The 27585-nt window shown below is 37.2% G+C and overlaps 1 protein-coding gene across 3 annotated transcripts; it reads right to left on the bottom strand.

Annotated features, from left to right (window-relative positions):
• Positions 1-6688: 6688 nt before the first annotated feature.
• Positions 6689-26937, bottom strand: LOC107720188 (transmembrane protein 161B). Of its 3 annotated transcripts, XR_001637591.1 has the most exons (14): positions 26727-26802; positions 22221-22324; positions 20299-20385; positions 17875-17972; positions 17598-17754; positions 15383-15534; positions 14182-14242; positions 13902-14042; positions 13220-13333; positions 12188-12362; positions 11486-11582; positions 10068-11397; positions 7511-7648; positions 6689-7092 (listed from the first exon to the last, which is right to left on the bottom strand). XR_001637591.1 is itself a non-coding variant. In XM_016527826.1 (12 exons), the coding sequence occupies exons 1-12, from the start codon at positions 26727-26729 to the stop codon at positions 11132-11134; spliced, it is 1455 nt and encodes a 484-aa protein (XP_016383312.1). In that variant the 5' UTR covers positions 26730-26802; the 3' UTR covers positions 9363-11131. The 3 variants fall into 3 exon arrangements, 2 of the variants coding, with proteins under 2 accessions (XP_016383312.1, XP_016383313.1); XM_016527826.1 differs by lacking the exons at positions 6689-7092; positions 7511-7648 and having other exon boundaries at positions 9363-11397; XM_016527827.1 differs by lacking the exons at positions 6689-7092; positions 7511-7648; positions 22221-22324 and having other exon boundaries at positions 9363-11397; positions 26727-26937.
• Positions 26938-27585: the final 648 nt, after the last annotated feature.

The following is a 27585-nucleotide window of genomic DNA, read 5'->3' as shown; positions in this document are numbered from 1 at the left end:
TGTAAGGTTAGGTGTAGTCTTTATCTGAGGTCTGTTATATCCAGTGTAGATACAGTTTATTTTGTTACTAAATCTTTCTCTCTGTCAGGAAATATCAGATTTTGTCTGGTATTCAAAGTCAGTCAACTTGGTTGTCATGTTAACTCTTCTACCAGCCAAGAGGCAAATGCGGGGGAAGAGCAGAAGGCAGGAGATGAAGTGATAAGTAGCAAGCAGAATTTATTGAATGTATATTTGTGTCTCTCAGTCTGACTTTGTCTGGCCAGAAACAAATTCAACAAGTGTTCTTAATGGTGTCTTGTGACCTTAGAGACGTTGTCATCTCTAACTTGTGAAGTCAGATATAGCCTAGTTATAGTATTTCAAGAGTTACATCTTGCACAACAATTTTCTTTATAGGCAAGATTATACAACAATAGTAAAACAATATTAACGTTGGTGTTTTTTATATAAATTAATAATTTAATTCAACAAGAATGCATTAAATTCATCAAAAGTGACAGTAAATATTACAATGTTACGAAAGATTTATTTTTCAAATAAATGCTGTTCTTTTAACCTTTCTATTCATCAAAGAATCCTAAAAAAATATGTATGACAATTTCCACAAAAATATCAAAAAGGCATGTTTCTTGTGCAGTAAATCAGCATATTAAAATGATTTCAGAAGGATAATGTGACACTGAAGACTGGAGTAATGGCTGCTGAAAATTCAGCTTTGACATCACAGGAATAAATTACTCTTAAAATATATTAAAATAAAAAAAGTGTTATTTTAAATTGAAAATATTTTTAAATATTACTTTTTTGCTGTATTTTTGATTAAATGAATGCAACCTTGGTGGACATAAGAGATTTTTTTTCCCCCAAAAACATAAACCCAAACGTTTGAATGGTAGTGTGTACACACACGCACACGCATGCACACAGTACTTAAGAAAAACCCTATCTGAGGGTGGTCCCCCCTAAAAATATGATTAAAAACCATGCGGTGTATTGTAAATTAAATTGTTTTATACTTTAAATAACTTTGTAAGTAGAAAAACAACACAAACGCAAACGGGGCAAAAATGCGTCTTAAGTTTAGAAACATTTTGAGTCTCCCCCTCCCCCCTGCCTCACAGTGCTTTGGTCCAAATGCCTGCTTTCCTCTTTTACATCACCTCAGTGCTGCCAAGTCCAATTGGGCTACTTTAACAATGTTGCCGCGGGTTGTTTTTCATTTCCGCGAGTTGAAGTTCCCCTAGTAATGTGATATTTAGCTCCTAGAATGCGAATTCTACCGGTGGAACCCCACCAAAAACGTGTATTTTACCCCTGAATGCAAGTTTTACCGGGGAACCCCCCTTGAAACGCAATTGGGCTAGTTTTGAGTAGCAATTGGGAAATTTAGTTGTTTTTTTTTTGCGAAAACCTGGCAACCCTGCATCACCTACACACAAGTCCGGTGAGCGAGAAAAAGTCAATAGTTGTGGAACTCCAGTAAGTAAGGCTGTCAGGGCTATTTTATTCACTTAAACATCGGATGAAGTGATTATTTTCTCTTTAATACAGATGATGCCAATGTATTTTTCGATGAGTCCGCTATTTTAGCAATAATAACGTTACCTGCCTGACGGATAGTAATGTCTACAATGGACACGACCGCTATTGCGGTGCGACCACAACACCATGAAGTTGTCTAATTTGGCACGGTCTCCCTACAATAAAAGTAGTAAGGCTTTTCTCTGTGTATCCTAATCCTTACAAGTAAAATTTTAGCTGTATCCCCTTCAAAAATTGCTCTTGGGAAATTTTATGTTTATTGTCCCCCCCTACTGTTAGAGGAAATTTACGCCCCTGAAATGAGCTATTCTGTTTTCTGAAATGAGCTATTCTGTTTTCTCGGTAGATTTTGCTGTATTCTTACTCCGACTCTGATAGCCCTTGTCAGCTTTCTACTGTGAGAGCTTATTCAGAGATGTGAGGACTGGCTTGATCATTAGTCACTGCAGCAAAGTAGCTTCCAGTCATGCTCTGGTGCCTTAAGGGTCTCAATCTACCTGCCTATTATAAAAACATTTTTGAGGATTTGTAATTTTTTTGGGCAAAGCATTTTAACACTATGACAAATTCCCATGCACTTTCTTTTCAGAATAGAATGACATGCATTTCTGTGGCTGTGGTGTACATGACCCAAAAAAAAAAAGCAGGCTAAGAGACCTTTAAAACCCTATTAATAATATATTTGTAAACAAAATAATAATAATAATAATAATAATAATAATAATAATGCATTTATTTGAGAACAGAGCAGCAATTGCATTTTAACAATTCCTAGCATTTAAAGGTAAAAAAAAATAATTTAAGTTTTGACAATTTTATTAAATTTGACTATACTGACCCGACTTAGATGTAAATGTATGATTTCTGTAAAATAATTTTCCAAAACATTTTTTTTTCTTGCACACTCATGTAATCATTTATTTTATTTATTTTTTGTTGTTGTTTTATTTCATTATTTTGTTTGTTTGTTTGTTTTATTGAATTTTTTTTATTTAATTACATTTTTATTTTATTTTATGGAAGTAAACGTCAACTTTAAAAATCTGAATAGGCTTTTAAAGGTTTACAGAAATGGAAAGGCTTTTGAAGATTTATAGAAACGGAAGTCATAACATAATAGCCTACTCTTGCCATTATTCCTAACATTACAACTGCTAATGATAAGAATAAAAGGTCTTCACTTAACTATAGTCCTAAATGCCTCCATAATGAACGAAATAATCAGCATAATATAATAAAAGCATGCATCTAGCGTGCTCCATAATCCCTTTTAGCAGTATTTTAAACAATTTAACCATCAAATGCGGAGCCCTTTTCATTTGCCCGGCATACTAAGAATATACAAACGTGAAGACACTTTCTACTTTCCTTTTTCTAGAGAGCTTTTATCCTCAAGTAAGGCATAAATGACAGTCGAATGTGTCTGTGGCACAAGGCAGTAATGATTGCATGAAATTACAGAGGCCTCAGCAGGCCTTCCCCTCCCTATCTCTCAGGTAGCTGGATCAGCTCTCACCCCTGCCTTCCTTTCTCTCCCTCCCTTCTTGCCTCTCACAAGCTATTCAAAGGGAATGTATAACTGAATATGAGATGGAGCGGGCGTCTTTCAAGGGCCAGAGCTAATGAGACGTTTTACCTTGAAATCAGAGCAAGACAGGAGGAGACCCTGTTGAGCTGAGCTTGCATAGGGGGATCACAATTGAGTCTGGATCCTTCAGCGAAAGAGAGAGAGGGAGAGGGTGAGATCCAATCCAGACAGGGATAATGCTCTCAAACCAGAGTGGATTATGACAGGAGGACATTTTCAAGCGACAAAGTGACCCCACAAAAGACGCTGGCTTGTTCGACGCCAACGTTGACCCGCTTTCTTTTGTTTGCTTTTGTCCTGGGCGACACCCATACGTCAGAGTTAAATCTGTACGGCTTGGCTTTCAGGTGAAAGCAGCAATTACTGTCACTTGGAGAGGCACAAGCTGGAACGGGGTTGGACGGAGGTGATGAGAAGGAAGCGAACAGGTACTCTTGACAGTTAGCGCGGTGCCAGCATGGATCAGAGAGCCATGTTATATGAGGCCAGGGATGAAAGGGGACAGGAGATTTGTGTTCTGAGGGGTCCTCTTTTTAATCAGGGGCCCAAAGAGATCGTAGCAGAGCAGGCCACTAACCAGTGTCATGCTAATAAAAGGGTATAAAGGTGTGAATGGAGGGTGCAGCTAGTTATCTACACTCTAATTAACGTGGTACCGGGAGCGAGATGCTTATTTGCGTAGCATTGAGGAGAAGGGAGGCGGGAACGCTGAAGTGTGGGGGAGGGGTACAGAGGAGCAGCCTAAGGCCGTCCGTCTTTTGTGCAATTGTATACGTGCGTACAAAGCCGTACATCCAATCTACATTGCGTGCATGCTAATCACCACATGAGATAATGAAAGTAGTTTTGGGCCGTGGCAAATTTTTGTTTGAAAGATGATGGGGGACGTTATTTATTTTTCTTAAAATAGCACAGCGAGTAATGGCCGATAATTATCGGCAGCTATGTTGCTGTGGAGATGCCGTTTTCAGGAAAAACATGCATTTTTTATGATTTAAATAATTGTACAGTTCACCAAGATCTCAAACGTGGAAATAAAGGGCTTGAAAATAAGCCAGTACACCTAAAAATGACCTCGGCACTTTTCAGCAGTTTTGTTAGGCAGTGTTGGGAAAAGTTACTTTTAAAAGTAATGCATTACAATATTGCGTTAACTCCCTAAAAAGTAACTAATTACGTTACTTAGTTACTTTTTATAGAAAGTAATGCGTTACATTACTTTTGCATTACTTTTTAAGTCTGGGCAGGGCTTGCTTTGTTTGTTTTTAATATAAAAAGTAGTATTTTTGGCAAATGTAAAAGCCGTTTCACACCAAAAGCCTCAGGCTGAAGGAAAAGTAAATTCACATCTGTACAGTAGAAGAAAGTTCAACACTCTTCAGCAATAAAAAAAGTAAACAAAACTAAACAAATGTTAGTTTATCTTTTGTTTATTATGGTTGAATTGCTTCATGGAAGGTCAGTAGCAAAGACACTGGTTAATAAAATGGGATACATAAAGGATATTTGTATTATTTAACATATTTAATTATTGCAGGTTTGCGTCATATTCTGAGTTGTATTTCACTGTTTTTATTCATTTTGAGAAATACTGAATCTGTTTTTTTTTTTTTTGTGAGTGAGATGAATTAATGCATGTTCACATTTATTCTAGAACTAAAGTAACATCTTACTCCCGATTTCTCTCAACATGGGGACAGGAGAGCTTTCAATCAATAAATGGGAAAAAAAGTAACTGGTGTTACTTATTTAAAAAAATAACTAAAAATAAAGTAATGCGTTACTTTACTTACTTGAAAAAAGTAATCTGATTACGTAACTCACGTTACTTGTAATGTGTTACACTCAACACTGTTGATAGGAGCCTGACCACATCGCCTCTTTTGAAAGACCCCGTGACCCTTGATGTCTGGCGTAGTCTTTATCCCTGCTTTCCCACAGACGATCCTGCAAATGAACCCGTGTCAAGAGGCTCAGCATATGGCCCCGGGACTTTACTATTGTCTGGAGTGGTGAGGCAGGATGGGCCGCCATTATTGTCACCATTGTAAGATTGGCAATGTGTCTGGAGGAGCAGACACACAGCAGTGCGAACTGATCACAACACCTGCGTGTGCCCTTTCCCACCAACCCACAATCACATATCACACATCGGCTTTACAGTGTTTCCCTGCCTGGTCTTTGTTATTTTCAAGGTCCAAATTTGGAGGCAGAACTACTAAAGTCATTATGTTAACCGAGACCCTGTCAAGTACTTTGATTTAACTGCTGTTAATTGTATCTGTCAAATATATGGAGTCAGAAATGGACAAACATATCACATAAGAAGCAGGTTAAATGGTTTGCAATCCACACAGATTGCTTATACTAACTATATGTCAAGCTATTTCATGAATATCATTTTGCCAGGTTTAACTGTCAGGTGTCAGTTGTTGAATAATGAAAATATTTGTTTAGTGGTACTGGAGACCAGATATTATCTACCGTTCTTGCACCATCTGCTATAAACCACCTAAAACTACTGTGTGTTTTCATACACTGCAAACTGACAGACAAATAATGAATCGCACACCTCCGGCAGATGATGAGGTATCGAACGCAGTTGGTTAAAACGAGTTTCTGTCATTCCTGGAGCTTGATCTAAAATTCTCATTCATCACCTTTTTAGGGCAGGAAGATGCCGATGGCAGAACGTAATCTTGTTTGATTTGTTGAAACTGACACTCTGTGAGTAATTTTGAATATGAAGACATTACAATTATGAAATCAATTTATTTTCCATATTAAAATCACACCCCTTCATGGCAAAGCTTTGTTGAATAATTTGGATGTACAGTTATATTTTACATTAGTTCACAGAGTATTAAACTGTAAAATACTCCAGCTTAACATGTTAATATCCATTAATATGACTAAATATTAAGCCTTACTGGTGGCACTAAACAATAACGTTCCATAACTAACATGAACTAACAATGAAAAATACTTTTAAAACATTTGTTAATCTTAATGTTAATTTCATCCTTTACTTATCCATTATTAAAATCAAAAGTAGTCTCTGTTGATATTATTAAATGGACCTGAGCTAGCTATGAACAGTTGATTTTTTTTAACTTACATTAATAAAGATTAATAAACACTCTAATAAACATAGTGCTCATTGTAGTGCACAGCATTAATTAATAAGATGGTATTGTAAAGTGTTACTGCTTTATTGTATAGGTATTTTATTAATAAATAATACTTAGCTTTAGCAGTGTCCAGATCATTTCTGCGCCCTTTCCTGCAATGCAAACAATTCATGAATATTTCAATTGTGTGTGTGTGTGTGTGTGTATTAAGTATTAGGCCTATACTTTTAATAACTATGTTTAAATGAGTTTAAATCCATGTTGGGCTTACTTATATTACTGGTAATTATTAAGATTAAAAAGGGATTTCGGTCATTCAAAGAGAATTTGAGCTATGACAATGTGATATGAAAAAAAATATTTTTATTGGGACACAAAAAATCCTGCATTTAGAGAGAAAGCCCCACCTTGCATGAACCATCTTAATTAAATTGTTGCTAGGTAACAGAGGCAATCTGTTGGTAAATGGGCAGGCTTTAGCAAAGTGAGAAGAGGCCATTCACACAATGGCGGCACATTGCCTCTTTGCCGCACTTGAAATACGCCCCTTGCAAACTTTAAAAACTAATACAGACTAACCCTTATTTCCCCTGTCTTTCAGGCCAGCAAACACAGGACACAATATGAGTTTTTCACCACCAGTGGTTGACTTATGGGGAGTCAGCTCCTATGGCCTTCTGGGATACTATATCCATGCCTCCAGCCACTGCGCCCGGCAACTGCCTCCAGAGCAAAAAAATCCCCAGTGACAAATACTTCTGTACAGGATCATCACTATGGCCACACAAAGACTAGCCGCACATGAGCAGGGCTGGAAACTTGTCATATCTGCAATTGTGGAAATAAATCTCATGTATGAAGCAACTTCTCTCCAAGTTTTTTATTATGTCTTCTCAGGGACATTTTGTATTTATAACACGTGCAACTAAGCACATCCTATGTTTTTTTCATGCATTATTTCTCTCTTATTACCCTCCATAATTTAGTCATTCATTGGTGAAACAAAAATAATGCTCGCTATCCTTAGCTAATTATTACTGTTTCCTTTTAAAGGCAATAATACTAGGCTACTATTCCACCAAATACAATAATAACAGCATAGAGTATTATAATTAAAAAATTTACCCAAATGCATTAGTTGCTCAGCCAAATTGTGTGTATTTATTCATTCTTAAAGGGAAAAGGCTCTCTGCTTCATATGAAAGCTTAGTCACTTATAATGCAAATAATAAAGAAACACACTTACAGGTATTTGTTCTGTTTCCACTCATACATACGTTGAGTATCTTCAGCGATAGTGCTGGTATGCTGGGATCTAAATGGCAGGGGTGTCCCATGGGGGGCTTCGGTTGACTGCTTGCTGACCTTTGCTGCCCTCGGACCACTAGCCACAATTCAAACAAGAGGCACAAGGGACACATCAAGGGCAACGAAGGGCTAAAGAGGATTACAGATCAGCGGACATATGCCTGGTGAAGGCCGCTTGACCGAAACATTGTAATAAATATTGCTTGTTTTTGCAAGCTATGGCAGTGTGTGGTATTTTTTTCATTCATTTTCTTTAAATAGATCAACAGACATAGAAAATATTGTGTTTGTTTGACTCTTATAATACTATTTTAGTACAAATTTTTTGGTGGGGTTTTATGATCTACACCTTTTTTCTGAATGCAATATTAAAGTGACTGATGTTTTCATTATTGTGCATTGCAATAAAATTATTATAAAATTATTCTTTTTATTCTACATTTATGAATATGTAATGTAAATTAATATTACACAGATTTTTTTTTCCTTCAAATTTTAATTAAACATTTCCAATCTTTCCAGGTTTAACAAATATTTTAGATATTTCTATTGTCCTAATGTCCAGCAGCTCTTTCTTTATACTCTCACAATATCTTCAAGATATAATTAATAATTTTTAATGAGATATAACCAATTAAAACAATATATTAAGTTTTCATGTAGAACTTTCTTTTATGTGACGAGGCAAACAATAAAAAAATAAAGCCTCTCTGGAGATCTCATTCGTTTTAAGCCTGTCAGTACATGATGCTTTCACAAGGGGGCAGTCACTTCTGTCCAAATGCTCTGTTGTAGCTCACTACCTCAACTCGTTATGCAGTCTACTTAATTGCATTACACCGACACTACAAGCACCTTCCATCCTCAAATACTCTATCATATAGAAACAACAACAAAAAAAGACGGATCATTCCCCTCATCTTAAAACATGTAAACCAATGCATCTATGTAAATCACACAAATAGTATGTCTCGTTTTGCAGCTAACAAGTTCATGCAGGCATGTGAACGTACTGTTATATAGTGTATTTGCATTATGGAAAATCAAGTAGTCTTTGAAAGCAGCTCTCTGTGCAAAACCAAAGCACCCAGGTTCGTTAGCTTCCTCAAGCATCCTTGCTTTCACTCTATTCATTTCCAGACAAAAAGAACAAGGTTAGGTCACCCATTATTACAAGTTCTCATTATTTATTTTGCTGCTCTCAACTGAGCTAACACAATAATGAAACTCATTATTTAACACAGACAGCGGATCGGTCATTAAAAAGATACCTTTCGAGAAGATTCGCTCGTTCGAGCACTGGGAACGACGACCCTCAAAAGGGCTGTTTTGTGGGCCTCGGATAAAATGCTTTGTGTGAATGGAGTCTTCTTAGGAAAAGAAAAGAGCCTCTTCGGCTGTTTGTTTTGGAATTTGTATCATTGATCCAAGAGCAGCAACTAGAAGATGAGGCCCGTATCGACAATAGCACTCACGACAACATTAATCCAGCGTCACATGGATGAGAACCATAGTGCAAATTCATTTTATTCATGATAACTCTAGCCTTAGAAGAGTAATATTGTGTATTTTAAAAAATAAAACCCAAAAACTCTGTAACTCTATCATGTCAACAATGCGAGTGGGAAAACCCTGACAAAACAAAAATAATGCTCATTCTAATTTTTTTTATTATTTTTTTTTTTTTTAAGTAATACGGTAAGTCATGACTTTTTTTTTTTTTTTGACAATCATTTATTAAACAAACTGAAAAATAATAAATAAAGACAAGTATTTAAAATGCATTAAAGAATAACAGCCCCATTTAGGCTCATAGGTTTTAAAAGAGATCCCAGCTACTTCACTACTGGAATACTGTGGGGGGTACTTAACTGGAATACTTAATTTTGGTCACTTGCTTTAGATTTTTATGTTGGGGGGAAAGAGGGAGAAAATCAAAATAAGGTAAAGTATGAGAAAACAAAAACAAAACAAAAAAATATAGACGAGTGTAAGACTAAAACGGCCCTGCTGATGATTACCAAAAATTGTAAACGTTTACAGCTAAAATAAACTCCCCATTGCGTCCATCAATCTTCACAGCTTGATAATCAACAAAAGAGGGAAAAAAAATTGAATTCAGCATATAACTGCCACATCGTTAACAAGTATTGATTGTATAGTGTGCTTTTGATAATAGTGGACGCTCCTTTGCGATATAAATATCCCTGGAAGTCCACAACACCTTTATTATAATATCAATTTAACTGATATTTGTTAAAAGTATAGATCATGTCATATGTGGCTATTTATTAGGAGCCCCAAGGGTAGTAGATTTGTTCTACCATAAAAGAAAAAATACAGCAATACATTCACTGTATGCATACCTTCCAAAAACTCAAAATGGAAAGAGAGAATAAGACTTTTACAGTAGGTTAACACTAAAAAAAGACAAACAAAAAAATACTTCAGATATGCCTGTGTAGTTTGTGTAACTGTAGTGCCAAAAAACTCACAATATTAAAGTGGACCTCGCAGACGTTTCTTTGTGATCAAGCTGCATGTTCTGCTTTGGCTCGTACCTCAGCATGTGTGCTCCCGATCTCCAACAGGAAGTACTGTACACACTCACAGGGGAATACAAGCATACTTGGCACCTTCACATGAAACAAATCCAATCCTGTTATTTGATGCATTACAGAAAATCAATAGGCTCCATACAGAAACACGGAGCACGCTTACAGGATGCGTTTGATGTCACTGGACCCAAATTCAAAGTGAAACATCCGACCGGTTAAAGTATCAGAAGAGCGGAGGCCACTGCTTTAGACAGTTTTTTTGAGTTAGCTTTTACACTTGATCAAAATGCCCTTTTTTAGATTTACCCACCAGCAGCAGGGGTCACTGGGAGCCTGCAGGCACTGATATTAACACACGAACCGTCACTCTCACACGCGCACGCACACTTAAATTATCTCTCAGTCTTCTACAGTCAAACGAAACGCTCCTTGTGAGAAGGCTGACTTCAGTCCCTCTGAAATGGACAAATAAATATACCTTTAACACACACTGTTCTCCTTGATCAATTCCCCTCATTACACTCTCCAAGCTTGACTAAAACACTGTTTCCTCTTCACGGATCAGAAATGAAAACCTCCCCTAAAGCAGAAGCCAGTTTCTACTTTGGAGAAGTGAAACAACTTTAAAACACTATTAAAAACAGTAATTCTTATGAAAATCGTCTAGCATAATTTTAAAATCTAAAAAAAAAAAATTATAATACAGAATGTCAACGACCATGAGTGATCCCTCGCTTTCAACCTTCTGGTGGTTCAAAGACGCCATCCCCTTTAAAATCAGCATTATTTTGAGGTCTCCTTCAGACGCCATCCTCCGTCCGTTGATGCTCATGAATGTTACAATGACTGAATTGTTACTGTTGCTGTTTATGTATCGGTTAGGTTAAAATGTCCACAGAGGAAGCCGCTCAGAGAAGAACCCAGCTGATATAGTTGCAGAAAAAGGGGAATGTTCCAGGGCCTCGTGTCGCACAGTTCAGTCGGACGAGCCATTCACGATGCTATGCAGCCATCAGATACTGGTGGTAGAAGAGGCCGAAGAGAGAGGTGGAGAACAGGCATGCGGCAATCCACCAAGTGAAGAAGGACAGGAGCCCTCGAAAAAGCAAGGGGGAGAAAACAGTCCTCAGCCCACCGAGAGCCACCGACAGCTGGGCCACAGTTTGAGAAGCCTGCATCTCGCCTTGCCCCACCTCGACGGGGCTCGAGTCCTCATTCGACAGACACGGCAAATTCTCTTCGGGGTAAATCACCCACGAGTATCCACCTGGGGGTTAAAACAAGAGTCTGAAAAATTCAAGAAACCCTACCGGGGCAATTGAGAACGTTGTCGAGAAGAACCTTAATGCACTCACCTAATGTCTTTAGCAGCAAAGTAGTGTGCAACAGCATCACCAGAGGTGCAACGTACTGAAGAGCTATTACACACAGGTAGTAAAAGACTCGGGCGACCTGTGTGAGGAAAAACAAATTTGCAGTTAAAACATTTAGGCAAATTTCGTTCAAAACAAGCAGCTTGGCAGGAGAGCAGCTCATCAAACAGACTCGCTGAAACCATCACTGGGAGCTTAAGTAGAGAGGGAGGCTGCAAGCATATGATTCTGGAGCAGATGTAAGACCAGACACCCCTGCGACTCTACAGCCATTTGCGAGTCTCACTTATGGCTTGGAACATCAAACGGGCTCTTTTCCTCAGCTCCAGCTGTGGAGTGCTGTGGGTTTTGATCCTTGCGCTCCACTAAACTCAAATAGCCTCCTCATTTTAGAGCTTTGAGGGCAACAATGCCACGCAGTCCTTTTTCATACCGACATATTTCCACCTTTGAGGAATGTCGACACTGTAATGCAGGCCCCAAGAGTAGACGCCACAAGAGGGTCCCTGAGTGCATTTATTAACCAGTATCAGATCAAACATCACAAGAACAACCTATAAAGATGGGACACTTGGGATAGATGGGATATCAGGCAATAAGAAGATGGCTTTGCATCGCAATAACTTGCATATTAATGTGATGACACATCTGTAAGAACAAAAAAAAGTGATAAAATCTACGCACCATCTTTTGGAGGTCCACTGTACTAATGCGTCCCGCTTCCTTCTTCATCTGCAAGACGCCCTTCTGGGCCAGGTTAAGGTAGGCCTGGAGATGATGCCGCATCATGGCTAGTCTCAGCACACACAGAAGCAGGATCACCCACAGACGCAATGTGTCGTATGTCTTCTCAGACATCCTGAAAACAGATGAACAGGTGACATGCCAAATCAGCCCAAACCCAAGTTGTGACTTGAGGAGAATTAAAAAGGTCTCACTTAAAAAAAAAAAAAAAAAAAAAAAATCATTTTAAGTCAACATAAAATGGCAATCGCAACCCATTTTACTACTGCATTCATGAGTCGAACAAATATAGGGTGGAACTTGTTTGATTAGACTGCACAAAAGTGGGCAATACACACAAGAATGGAACCCAAATGAGAGTTTGTAGTGGATTGCCCGATGATTACTTCCCTTCTATAAATATCAACAGCAACAACTTTTGAGAACAATTTCTGACCAAGAGATCATGAAAACGCCTTTCAAACCCATCCCAAATCTTCTGTTATTCTATTTTCTTTATTCTACTTCCATTAACCACAATTAAATTACTGTTGGAGAGGGTATTTATTGGCAAGAGTTTAAAAGACTGCATTACCTACAACAGTTGGCAGATGTATGATTTGACTCACATTAAAACACCAATTTGTAGAAAAAAGTAAGCATCAGTAACGCACCGTAAGCAGATAATACAAAAACGTATGAATGCGATTATACGAATTTGTCACCAATAAGTGCGTTACACTATTTGTTAACATTAATCCACCCTTCACAGCGTCAAACAAGGCCATTTATTAATTTTAATCTGAACACTGTGTACTGATGAATCATATACACAATAAGTTCAGGAACACGCATTAAGTAAATAATCAGGGCTAATTTTGTTTCCATGTTGACTTGCTCAAGTGCAGATGCTCTTGATGAACTTTAAAACAAGTTTAATAACAATTCAACAAACTAGTAATGCAAAACATAATTGTAAAATGAAATACTCACAAAGGCACACTATCTTTCCCAAATGTGGGATTTATTATGTAATCCTTTGTTATGGGCTTCACCCAGAGCAGTACCGTGATTAAGGGGGCCAAGAAGTTGATATGTAGCAAGGTCCTGAAGGATGGACACATAAAAACAACCAATTAGATATGGTAACACACAAGAGTATAAATATCAGTGGAGCAGTAAACATCAACTATCATAAAGTGCCACTGCTTTAAATATACCATTTGAGCCGTACAAGAAGCATAGCAGTAATCCAGGCCTAAAAGAGGTCTAACTGTAAGCCCCATAGTGTCATGAGAGCAGGTATGGCGAGCTGGCCACGCTGAAGAGGATTAGCTATGTGAGATGTGTAATGCTTAACTCCTCTTTTGTAACAGTTACCCTAGAGCCCAATGCTGGCTGAAAATGTAGACCAGGTCCATACTTATCTGCTAACTTAGCGAGGATATAGTCAGACACTGATGAGCTACATGAATTAACATGGAAATATTGCTGGTTAAATTAATCTTTACGAAAAAACTTTTTAACACCGTCAAATTGTAAGGTCAAAGAAATACCCACAATTCAAGCTTTTAAAGTGACTACTAAAAGTTTTAACATAATAGTAATTATGAAAATTAGACGTAATGAATTCGTAATGGATGAAAAGACGTAATGGATTTTCTGAAACATTTACTGTGTGACTTTGCAGTTGTTTAGTGTGAGGGCATCAAGATGCATCTGGGCCAATCGCAGGCCAGGGAAGGTGAGAAAGGCTCCAATGAGAGCGCAGAGCAGAGCCAGGATCAGCTTAAAGGTCAGCTTGGATATGGGGCCCCTGTAGAGACAGAGGAAGAGAGCAAGGCCTGTTCACCGCAGGGAAGCACAAACCATCACATACACGGCTTAATCCAAACCCATGGAGACATGGTATACTGTATACACACTCCCTCTGTGTATACAGCCATAATACTTACTGAGACTCAAGGCCTTGGTTCTCCAGAAATTGCATGGCACTTTCGGAAAAATTTGCAAAGCCTATGAAAGGAGAAAAAGGAGGACATATAAATAAAATGGACATAGTTGGGGTGTGTGATACATGTAATGTCTATAATAAAAAAAACTAAACAAAAACACACATTGAGAGTGCATTTTAATGCTGTTATAATGCACATGAAATTCATTATATACAGGGCCATTCCCCAGTGTCTTATTATTCTAACTGAATTTATTGATTAAATGTTAAGAGTTTGACATAAAAGATGATGCATTGCATACATCTAACTAGGTTATAGAAAAGGGGTGTCCAACCCCTGGACTGGACACCGCTGTTATAGAATACTGCCTTTATAAAAGGTAAAAATCACTTCAAGGAAATCAGTTTAAGTCAAATATCGCCTCATAATGAAAAAGTTAATTTCTGTCACTCATGCACAAAATATGAAGACTATGAAACGCTTTAGGAGTCAGCTGTCCATGACAGGGCTAAGCTACCAGCACAAAAACACACTCAGCAAACTACTGTCTAGTTATTGTGGTTGACAAAATCAGAGAAAATCATATATAATTTTTTGTCAATATTGCACACTCCTAGTCATAGTCATAGTTTTTGATTTTGGACCTGGGTCTATGGTGAGAATAGAGATCAGTTTGTCAGAAATTGCAACATACTGCCGCCTAATGCATGGTTTAAATCATAATGCAAGAATAACAGCCTGACCCTCGCTAACAATAAGTGATGTGAGTGATTCAAATCAAAAAGATGAAAATGGTCTACAACATAAAAGCACGGTGACTGTCATGCACTGCCTAACAAGTTTCTACTTTAGTAGACAATTTTGTCAGAAATTTAACTAGGCAGCTAAAAGCTTTTCTTTTATTTTCTGCATGTGGCCACACATTCCTGGTGTTAAGCGACATCCCAAACAACAATATGAGGAACAAATATTTTCCCCACGTTTTTCTTGTGAGACTGGCTGATGCTTGGGACTGTGACTGATGCAATACAAATATGCAAAGCAAAACAGCCAATGAATGTAGCTGGTATTAAATATTTCAACCAGCATGTGTTAATTTCGGACTATAAAAAAAAATTCCTCATCAGTACAAAATGGTCTATTACATACTGTACAAACAAGAGAAAGCAGTAGGCATAAAACCAACTTGACACTACTATACCTGTCTCAAGGCCAAATTCCAGGTAGTTCTCTGTGACAATAAGAATAGCCATGGCTTTCACAAAGAAGAAGAAGGCAAAGGTGATGCAGAGGGAACGCTCACCGCCCTCCTCTAGTCTGAAGTAGTGAGCCGTGAGGGAGAAAAGGATCTTCCTGAGAGAAAATGAAGCTAAGGAACATATTCACAAAGGGCACATTATACCAAAAACTGCTCTCCAAAAATAACTGTAATGAGTAATTAAGGAAATATTTTGGGTTATAATAACTTTTGTACACTTGCCCCATTGTAAGAGTTTAACCGAACAATTTTTTCCTTCGTTTTTACACACTAGCACATAAAGAGCCTACATTGGATTTCAACAGAATTTTCCTTTAACTGGCATTATTCTCATGGACCCCACATACAAACTCTCTGTACTACTGAAGCTGGTTGGATTCTAATCTAATCTAATTGAAAAGTATCCTGGCTTACATGTCTCATATTTAGTGTCACAGCAAAAGAGAAATGCGTTTAAAACACACCTCATCAAATAATGTCAAGGCTAATAATTTCCCAAAGGTGACAAACAACAAATTTGAAAATCAAAAAAAGATGCCAAATGCAGAAAGAAAATGTCTAGCTGCGCCTCTTTGTTCCGATGCCTGTGTGTGCCCGTTTTGATTATACTGGTCTAGGGTCAATCATTCAACTTGTGGCTACGATGTGCAAATCTGCAAGGCAAGCGGGCGGCCATCTGAGGAAATGTTTCAGTGACCATCACTTTGACAAGGCCATTTTCCCCACCACACACTCTCCACTGAGATCAGGAAAAATGGCTCCTTCCTGTCCACATTCAGCCATTTGCACACATATAGACCTATCATCATCGTCATCATCTTCATCACCCTACCAGGCACCTTCCTTCCTTCCTCTCTTTTTCCCAGGCAAATCAGTCCGGTGGGCCATGAAAATTGGGCCTCCAATCTTCTGTGGCAGGCTGAGCTAGGTAAAGGGCAGTGGTGAGCGCAGGGAGATTGATCTTTGTGGACAGTGCCGGGGTTAATGTGTGTGATTTGGTGAGGCACTAGAAGGGGAAAGTAGCAGGTAAAAGGCAACAGGTGCAGCTTTCATCACTCACGGCTAGACTGTCCCTGCACAGAGACTGTGAAAATTGAGAAAAATCCCACAAGGGATGTCTTATATAAAGGATGTTTTAACATTTAGGGACTATGGGCACGTTATTGAATAAAGTACTTTAAGGTTCCTACTGTAGATCTGTTAAAATAACAAACAGCTCTGTATGTAAGTCACAGCAGTGCTGAAAAACTCTACTGTGTTATGGTCCTCATGCAACCACGATTTAGTAACACACCAAAATACTTGAGAAAGACATTAATAATAGGTAGCTGACATGCTAGGTGTCATCTATACTATATAAAATATATATTTTTTATAATTCTATTACTACTAATGGTGTTTGCTAACTTTTCTATTATTAATGCTCATATTTGTGACTAGCGAATTTAAAAAAACAACAACAACTATGTGTTACAGTATGGTGGCTAACCTCAAATCACCCTAATAGATGTGTGTTAATGTTAACTTGTTAATATTTTCACAAATAATATCACTAAAATTTCCTTCAGAAAATGCAGACATGATTTCATGTTAACTACATGGCATATTTACGTATTTTAAAATGAATTTGCTAAAAATAACAGAACTATTAAAATATTACTTTAGATTATTATTAATAATTTATATTACTTATTATATTTTAGATTATTTTAAAGGCTAAAATCTGACTAAAACTACAAAAAAAAGAAAAAAAAGAAATGACCAGAGGTCTAATTACATTTACATTACCATTTACAAGTTTGGGGTCTGCAGTTTTTTTATTATTATTTTTTTTTTCTTTTTCGAAAAAGTCTTTTACACTCACCAAGACTTTTGATTTAATTGATCAAAAATACAGTAAAACTGTAATATTGTTAAATATTATCACAATATTAAACAACAGTTTTCTATTTCTATTTCTTTCTTACTGACCCCAAATTACTGAATGGTATTGCATATACATTTTAAATTTAAATCTTGACGGAAAAAATTTATCCATGTTATTTGTCAACTATGCTAATAACTAATTATAAGAATTATTTGCAATGAAATATGAAAAAAGAAAAGCAATGCAAAAAAGTAGGAGAGTATTTTAGTATTTCAAGCTACAAAGGGATACATGACAAAGGCCAAGACCAGCAGGCTCCACACCACGCTGATGTTCATCTCTCCACTTGGCTCTGCCACACAGAAGTACAGCTCAGTGATGAGATACACCACAGTGGCAGCCACCGTGAAGTCCACCAGCCACTGGAATTCAGGAAAGTAATGCAGAGCTAGACCAAAAAAAAAAAAAAGATGGACAAAAAGAGAAGCTTTAGGAACCAGACTTACTACGAAGATCCTTGAAGCTCAAGGATTTGTTAAGTTTCATATAATGACAACAGGTGAGTTACCTAGTGTGTCCACTTCTGCAATGCATTTAGTCTCTAGCTGAAGGTCGATGTCTTTGGGAATAGTCATCGGCTTGTTCTCCAAGTGCCCATTGTACTTCCTGAGAAGCAAAGTGAACATAACGCATATAATAGTGAACAATGAAACACAAAGTAGGCTAAACTGAAATACACACATGCCCAAATTACCAAGGACATTTTGGGCCCAAAACTCAAATTGAGTGCTAGAGTGCTATTTTCTCCATTCACTTGCCAGTAGTGTTGCATAAATTGTATTAAAGTTGCTTTTTATTTATGCTTTTGAATATAACGCAATATAAAAATACAACAGTTTTATTATAGAAAGCACATCTTTCAAAGCACATTACTCAAAATATCTAGGCCAAACATAAGAATAATTAGCATATTTTATATATATAAAAAAAAAAAAACATTCAAAATGATAACAGTATGCTATTTCAAGAACTAGCCGTTATCGTCCTCTGCTGCCCAGATAAGACAGAATTTATTCAGAAGCATCTGGACTACTCCATCCATTCATTTATGATGTTTCAGCACTCTTGTAAGTGGCTTCAGTTGTAGGATGGTGGGGCTTCTCTGGCATTTAACCTCATCACACAATGCAATGCGTCACATGACTCATATCTCCTTCCTGGCGGTGTGAATTCTGATTGCTATGTGAAGTGGGATGTCATCATCAGGGTGAGAAGTTCAGACGCTCCCAGTTCACATTTTAAAAGACACTTTAGTTTCATTTCGTTTATTAATATTCAGCTGTAAGTTGCATGGGACGTCACAGTTTAACTCAATTACACTACTAAAATGATTTCATACAGCTGTCATGTTGACTACCTACTCTTCACTTTAACAAATACATGAAACTACAATATAGCCTACAATGAATTAGCAATGAATCAGCTGTGACTAACTTAGAGAACAATGGAAATAATGTCCTTTAAACTATTATTTAAATGACAACACTTAAACATCACTGAGCACAATACAATTTCTCATGACTATTGAAATCATTTGTGAAGTGTTGCAATACAAATTGATAACACTTTTTGTTGTCATAATTAATACAACCTTGTATAATAGTTTGACCATAAACAGAAGTGTATTTTTCCTGAATTTCCTTTTTAATGAGAATAAATAAACCATATATTAACATCACAGAGTATCATCAAATCAAATGTAATACAATACAGTGGTCAAACGATAATAAATGCTCCTAATTATGAGTGTTACCTATACGCTACTACTCAAATGTTTGAGGTTGGTAAGATTTTTATGTTTTTTAACGTTTCTAATTCTTAAAAAGGCTGCATTTATTTGATTAAAAATATATAGTAATAACAGTAATATTTACTCCTGTGATCGCAAAGCTGAATTTTCAGCTCGAGTTTGTGTTACATTATCATTCAGAAATCATTCTAATATGCTGATTTGCTGCTTGAGAAACATTTGTTATTACTATGGTTGAAAAGAGTTGCGCTGCTTAAGACCATGAAACATCTGTTTTCAGGATTATTTGATGAATAGAAATTTCAAATAAAAAATATAAGTTTTTACTGTCACTTTTGAACTTTTAGGGCCTTTAATTGTTAACACTGAAGCTAAATTGGTACAATTTCATTTATTCACAATGATGAATGAAAGCAAAAGAACCTAACTGAGAAGCAGGTATCAACGTGTGGGATCTGCAACTTTTTCCAAAGGACAGCAGATTTTTCACAGTCCTAACTGAGGGCTCTGTCTCTATTGGAAACCAAACACCAGAGTTTGCACATTTTACTGGGGATTAGAGGAGCCCTCCTCGCCACTGAAAAAAGAGCTAAATCCACACAACGTTCAAATCAAACATATTTCCACCCAACTCTAATGCTGTCTGCATGACAAAGAATAGAGAAATGAATGTCAGGCTCCGCTGGGAACGGTGGGATATTGGAAAGGGGCACAGGCCTTAGCGTGAACGGGTCTAGTATGCAAGCTTTCTGCCCCGTGGCTCCAAGCCAGCTGAACCCAAGATTCTTGGACTTCTCCTCCGGGTCTCTGTTGTTTACATAGGTCAGTGTGCACAATGGTGTTCAGCACAAAAGCACTGTGGGCATGGTAGTCTCCCTGCTCTGGATTGCAGCATACCTGCCTGACAAAATGGCCCAAGAGCTCCCTGCAGAGCAAAAATGGGCTTTTGTCTGAGAACAGGAGGTAGGTATAATAGAGCTGACTATCAAAACTAAGCTGCTAGACACAGGCTAGTCTACCTTCTCAGGGAATTAGCATTGTATGCATAATCCACTGCAGAATATGGGCAACAAAGCTGCTTGATTTTTACCACTTTGTTGAAGCCACCAAATGTTATTTGATACACAAAAGTCAAATGTGTACAAATTTGGAGAAAAGCACAACAGTGATGCTGTGTTATACCTGTCCTTCTTGCTCTTGCCTCCTTTCTGCTGTTTTCCAGCTAAAGTCCTCAGCTCATCTTCTGTGGGGTGCTGGTACCAACGCAGACTAAAAAAGACAAGAAGTATATTACCGTCGCTGAAAAACAAATAGCTCTTGAAAACCTATACATACGTACAATTAGGCCTGTCACGATAACAACTTTTTGTTGTGCGATATATTACCCCAGAAATAATTGCGATAAGCTATATTATTGTCATTTTAAAGACCATTTTATGCCACTGAATATATAATCATAATGTAACCGCATAATAATGCAAGAAGGCCACTTCCAAATGACAACAAACTTTTAATTCTTAAGAATATTTAGATCATGGACATTAAGTATCAAAATATTAGATACCTTAAAAAACCTGAATAAATAGTAAATAAACATTTTCTAACAAAATGTGCAACGTAACAAGTAGAAAAAAAAGACACAAAAAAATGATAGAGATTTTTCCCTGCCATTCTTTTCTCTGTAAATTAAGGGTGCACACTATTGCTAAAAAACTACAAAACATGGTGACATTAATTTTTAAGTAAATATAATGGGCGATATATTGCGTCACCAAAAATGATTGAGGTCATGTACATATATTGCGCGATAAGTCGATATATTGATTATTGCGACAGGCCTACGTACAATACCTTTCAAGAGTTTGGGGTCATGTTTCTGAAAGAAGTCTCTTATGTTCACCATTGTGCATTTATTTTATCAAAAACGCAGTAAACATATTTATTATGAAATATTATTACTGTTTTCTATTTAAGTATATATTTTAAAATGTAATTTCTCAACGCTGAATTTTCAGCATCATTACTCCAGTCTTCAGTGTCACATGATCCTTCAGAAATCATTCTAATATGCTGATTAGGAAACATGTCTTTTTATTACCTACGTTGAAAACAGTCGTACTGCTTAATATAATAGGAAATATTCACCAGAAAAATTTTATGTAATATTATTTACTCTCAGTTATCAAGTTTCATACCTGTATTACTGACTTTCTTCCTTCCTCAGAACAGATAGAAAAGATATTCTGAAGAATGTTTTTATCCATACAATGAAAGTCAATGGGGTCTAAAACAACATGCGAGTCAACCTATTGACTTTCATTGCATGGACCACTTTCATAATTCTTTTATGGTGCCTTTGTGACCTTTTTTGAAGGTTGAAAGCTTCCGTCCGAATTCACTGTAACTCCATGGAAAAGACCGACGACCTAATTTCTCATTTTATGTTTCACACAAGGCATACTGATGTGGAATGAGGGTAAATGATCACAGAATTTTCATTTTCATGCAAACCATTTCTTCAAATTACAAAGGTTGTTTGATGGTAATAAAATTAGTGGATCTTTGGTGGCAAACATTTACCACAACCCCTTCAACTTTGTTTAGCAACTGGCCTGTCATGAGCCCCGAGAGGGCAGTACTGCTTTCAGTTGTTTTTTCATGTTTACTTCCTAATGAAAACTTAATTATGAAAGTCTCCTGGGCAACACTTCAAGCCCTGCACTCCAGCCAGAATTTTCCCAAACTATTTTTACAGCCAAAAACAAGCACAGATGAATTATTGAGCACATTTGGAAGAGCTGTTTACTCTAAACACACATGGCGCTAATTAAGGGGGGACACAAGCGTGGCTTGTACTTTCGTTAGCGGTTCTCTTGGGTCGTAGGGCTTTTTGATGATACCCTTTGGTCTTACTGAAACACCATAATGATGCATTTTCGATGGGCCCTTAATATGAACAATAAAAAAGGATATGCTGTGTGTAAAGTGGAGCAGGATCTGTGCTTTGTGTTGTTAAGGCTGCCTTGTAGATTAAGATGGCGTTTTAGGCTGACCATCGAGAGGGATGCCAGAGCGGCACACAGTGGGCTGTACTTCCTCATTACCTGCCACTGCAGAGGAGCCATCGTGCAAAGGAATAGTGGGGTATGATCTTCTGAATCACGCTGGCCATTACCATGGTAACCACCAGCTGCACACTGATCACACCCTGAAGGGAAAGAGTGAAATATTAGAACACTTTCTGATCGCACCAGCAAGAACACAGAACCGCAATCAAACCTAGCAACTAACCTCAATTGCCAGAATATGTGATTTTTGAAACCAAACTAGCAAAATGTGAGGAAAAATTTGCAGTCTTGCAAAATGAGCATAAAACGACTCCAAATACTTGAAATTGTCCTGCAGACATGGATTTAGGAAAAAAGTGGAATGTCCACAGAGCAATGCATTTGGTGCAGCAAAGGTAATAACCTTTGCAAATGATGTTGACTTCCCCAGTCAATCACCTACCAACTCTGTAACTGCCTTAAACACCCCAGCATCAAACTATCCCAGCTACAGCGTGGGAGGACTGCTGGCATCAATGGGCAATCTCACCATCCACGCGTGTAAGGCACTATGTCGAGGAGGAGACGGTGATGTGCATTCAAATGATCGCTGACCCACACAAATTGCTATGTGCTTAGCTAGCCATTTCAAAACTCGCACAAAAGAAATTTACATGCCAACATGGCTGGAGTGTCACTCAGGAACCAAATTGTACAGCAATTCAATCACAAGACAGAAAACTAGAAAATTATCTGAACTATTCCGTTATAACGTAAATTTGCATGGTTGACTTGGTGAATTCTGTTCCATGAATTTAGAGCCTAATTATCAAGATATGTGATATATAATAGTCCCATGTTCTTGAAAAATCTAGCACAGTTTAGCGCAAAGGGCACCTCAGGAATAGCCTAACAAAGCTAGGTTCTCAACCTTTTTTACTCTAAGGCCCCATTTTGTCTAAGACACTCATGTAATTTTAATGTGTTTATTTTAGTTAACACGATTATGGTAATATGAGTAAAATATTTTCCAGAAAATAAGCTGCACCTGACTATATGTCACACAGTTCAAAGTTGCATTAATGAGGGAAAAAAACAACAAGTAGGTGTATAAGTGACATTTTATTATTACGTTTAGAAATAATGTAAAATATCAGTAAATAAAATGAAATGCCTTCAAACACTATAAAACATGTATTTCCCCTCACAATGGTATTCAGAACAGAAAAAGAATGAAAAATGTAAGTATAAAACAAACATAAATTATAGTGACATTCATTATAAACAACATTTATTATAAATGGCAAATTTATTTAGAGCAAAAATGAAGTTTACCGTATGTGGGTAATGTGCTATAAAAATAAACTTCGGCTCATGTACCGCCATCATTTGGCACAAATTTAAATGTGAGTGCTTTGCACATTTGGCATGCTTGACGTTAATTGTATTAGACAAATCACTTTGGAATACAAGTCACAGCACATTTCAAATGATAAAAAGCAACTTATATTCCAAAAAATATGGCAATTTAAATACATTTAAGATTATTTGGCACCCATGAAAGTTTGCAGAGGCCCCGTAGTGGACCCCACCCCCTGACTGAAAATCACTGCATAAAATTATCAATGAAGTTGACGTTTAAATTATTTTTTTCACTTTATCTTTGGAAAATTAGGTTAAAAAAAGCTCACCGTATCCAAGACAAACAGTCTAAAAAGCACAGGAAAAACCTGAATTCATTCAGTTCTTCAAAGGTAATAACCTTCTCAAATAGTCTTAACTTCCTCAGTCAGCTACATTCTCTGTACTCATTCCAACGATACCAAACTATTCCCATAACAGGATCAACAGCTGTGATATTTAAGCACTGCTGCCATTTAATTCACAGTAAAACACTGAGAAACTGCAAGTTTCCCAGCATCGCTTTCACTATGAATAGCTCACTATGCAGTGCAGTGCTAAAGCAGAGCTTGCCATAAAAACTAAAATGTTATATTTAATTTATTTTATCCCGCTTTTCACCACTTAGACAAACGCCAGTACCTGCAAAGAAGCAGAGCCACACAATGACACAAAAGCTATAATGGTGGTCTGAAACACATGAAAGCAGCCGCATGCTTCTTTTCACTGCTGGTTACAGGCATCTCTGAGAGAACACAAGCTGATGCCAGAATACTATGTTTCCCTCACTTTACCTGAAACAGACAGGCAACCCATTGCCATGGGAACTATACGGCCCATAAGAATGAATGCGAGACTGCCAAGAAAAAGTGCTATTAAGTTGAAGCAATGAATGTTATTCTTGGTGGGCTGGAATTAAGAGAACATTTTAATATGTAATTTTATTTAAAGACACAGTAACAATGTAAAAGAGCTCAAGAAAATCATTAACCTACATTATGAATAACTTACATTTTATTGATACATAAATACAATTTTACTTCGTATTTATTTAGATCATTTACATGTAATTGGTTTATTTAGAAAACATTATTTTACTAGTTTTTTTATACTAGTCTTCTACTATTTTTTTTCCACTAGTAACTGAGCTAAACCAGCAGCATCATTAAGAACTATATGCCGCTGCTCACTTGTATAGAAAGGCTTTGACACAGAGTGCGAATAATGAGATATTTTAAGTATAAGTGATTTTTAGGGGGGTTTCTGAAGGTAGAGTCCATCCAACTATCAATGTTGAGATGGGACAGTTTCCAAGCAACTTCCCTTTAGTCGACTCAAACCATCAGAAAAGTGTCACACCCTGGATATTCTCCTTAAAAGCGTGACATAAAAAAATGGGCCGCTTCCCTTGCTGGGGAAGTATGATCCTTTAGTGTAAGTCACCATGAGAGGTTGGGGCAGGAGAGGTAATTGAGGCAGCATGGGACACTTATCTGCCTCACTGGCAGTGACCTGGACAGCACAGGGGCCAAATGAGCTCTGAAGGGTGCCACTGAAGATAACCAGCAGGTCTAGAAGCTCAGTCACCATATGAGATAATGGTCAGGAGGAGAGTTGCTCTGGTAAAGTATGGATTTTGAGCTCTTCAAAAACAGCCTGTGGCGACACGTCAAAATTTGAGATTTTGCAATTAATTTTCTTCCATTATCCATAAGTTTGCACTGATATGTTGCAGATTATAATTTAACCAGGCACAAAGACTAATGCTAGTGTGAAAGGAAACTGACATCAATCTAAAACTGATATAATAGTGCTATTATTAAATTATGTATTAATTACATGACCTTATCACCATATTATACATTATACAAACCACACTATGTGGTGCTTCCAGTGGTCCAAAACTATACGTTCTGCCGATAGTTAAATATTAATGAAGCATTTACAGAAGTTACAGTCATAGGGCCAAGAGTAGGAAGTAAGTGCACACAGCAGTATTTAAGGCTAAGTGTATCTCATCAGTCATCATGGTCAGGAACTCATGCAAGACTTCAAGGAAAACCTTCCAGTGTAGGTTTATTTAGGTATAATTTGGTAGCAAAACCTGTGGCACATTTTATTGGCGCAGAGAATAGCATGTGTATTTTGTAAAACATTTGCAATGACTCTTTATCACTTTTAATAGCACCAAATTAAATTGTGTCATCTGTTACACAGGGACTGCTGAACAGACATTTAGAAACCCTGTTCATTTATTTTAAAGCGAAAAGTACTGAAAACAAAATGTATAAATAGTGCTCTGTAAAAACAATTGTACAACACTATGGGTCATCAACAGTTCTACACACGATTACAGTTTTCATGTCCACTTGGGCCAAATATATCATTAAATATGTCATGTAAGCAGACGCAGTCAAATGCAAAGACTGTAAGTGCGGGAATTGGGACAGGCCCATAGGAGTTAAAAGGATAGTTCACCTAAAAATGACAAATCTGTCATCATTTAGTCACCCTTGTGTTATTCCTGTATGGCTTTCTTTCCACCGTGGAACATAAAATGAAATGTTATGCAAAATGTTTGTGACAGTTCATTCATTTTCATAGCACCTTTTCCATACACTGAAAGTTAATGGTGAGCGAAGCATAACATCTCTTTATACAGTCAGAAATACATTTTACACAGGTTTGCAACTACTTGAGGCTGAGAAAATAATGATAAAATGTTAATTTTGGAGTGGACTCAAAGTAATTCTTATGGTTCTTCTAAGGGTAGGAGACCTCCTCTGGTGCTCTTCCATGATGTCTTCCAGTGGAGGGCATTCTGAGGTCAAAAGCTTACCTGTGCACCAGGTGAGGCACATCCTCCTACTAGCAAAACTAGCATGTGATATCGAGTCCAGGACTTACAACTACAATTAAAATGACATTACATTATATCATATCATTCTTAATTTCTGTTTAAAAGCCAAGCATACTTTTACACCCATAGGATGCAATGGGCTCAATCCTAATAGGTAAAGAAATGACTCAGATCTAGAAGCACGACTGTAGACATCTATCAGCAGAACGAAAAAATAAATAAAACGTCCTCTCGATATATATTTAGTATGCATTAATGAAAACATGACAGTAATAGTCCATTCAGATGCTGTGGTCACTTACCATACTGATGTTGCAGTGCTGTGATAGATCTCAAAGCCGGCTGACACTCTGAGCACCCCTGAGCGGAGATCCAGCGGCACGGAGCACATAAGCCTGTCTTGCGGTGCTGTTATCTGAGAGTACTGTGTTGACAGGTAAAATGAAGACCTAAACAAACCGATCCAGCCGCGGATCCGCTGTGTTTTCAACTGCAATAGAGGTCACGCTCAGACTCTCGGTACTGAGCTGCCACTGACAGCCTGTACGGTTTAATGATTGCAAGAACTCCATAAGAACAACATTTTGTGCCACAGTAATATTTAGATTTTGATTAATTACAAACATTTTCGTACATATCCACATTATTAAGTATATTCGAAACGAGAACGTTGTATTAGTCACATTTTTTAAAACAGGCACTTGTTTGGGCGACTTAAGACTCTTGCAGGACCCCCTTCACCGGAAGTAGTGAAAGAAGCACATGTGACGTTTTCTTACCGGTGTTGTTAACCCTGCACAGGACCAAAGAACTGGGCTGTCAATGCAAATTGACTCAAATATTATGGTGCTACTAAGTGAAATCAGCGGGTATATTGCTAATTGGAGATTCATTGATAAAGTTTTTTTTTTTTTTAAACCTCAGACTTTACCCACTTTCTTTTGTTTATTATTGCATTATATAACATTTTTATTAGGCTACTAATTTTTTTTATTAACATACTAATCACTGAATATGTAAACAGCATAGGACTGAGTCACTTTTGATTAACAATATGATTTTTTTGCAACTGAACTGTTTTACATTGGCAATTATTTTATTCATAAAGTGCTAAAAACATTCTTGTTTTCAAAAAGATGATGAGAATTGTGCTTAAATGTG

Source organism: Sinocyclocheilus rhinocerous, unplaced genomic scaffold (assembly GCF_001515625.1).
Source record: "Sinocyclocheilus rhinocerous isolate Xijiao unplaced genomic scaffold, SAMN03320098_v1.1 scaffold62, whole genome shotgun sequence".
Classification (NCBI taxonomy): Eukaryota; Metazoa; Chordata; class Actinopteri; order Cypriniformes; family Cyprinidae; genus Sinocyclocheilus; species Sinocyclocheilus rhinocerous.
Note: the sequence above shows the minus strand (reverse complement) of the source record. Positions and strands in the feature narration are given on the sequence as shown.

Coding starts and splice junctions, on each gene's coding strand:
- LOC107720188 (XM_016527826.1), bottom strand. Junction 17,973..20,298: donor GGCAAGAGCAAGAAGGACAG/GTATAACACAGC, acceptor TTTGCTTCTCAG/GAAGTACAATGGGCACTTGG. Junction 14,243..15,382: donor GGAATTTGGCCTTGAGACAG/GTATAGTAGTGT, acceptor CTCCTTTCATAG/GCTTTGCAAATTTTTCCGAA.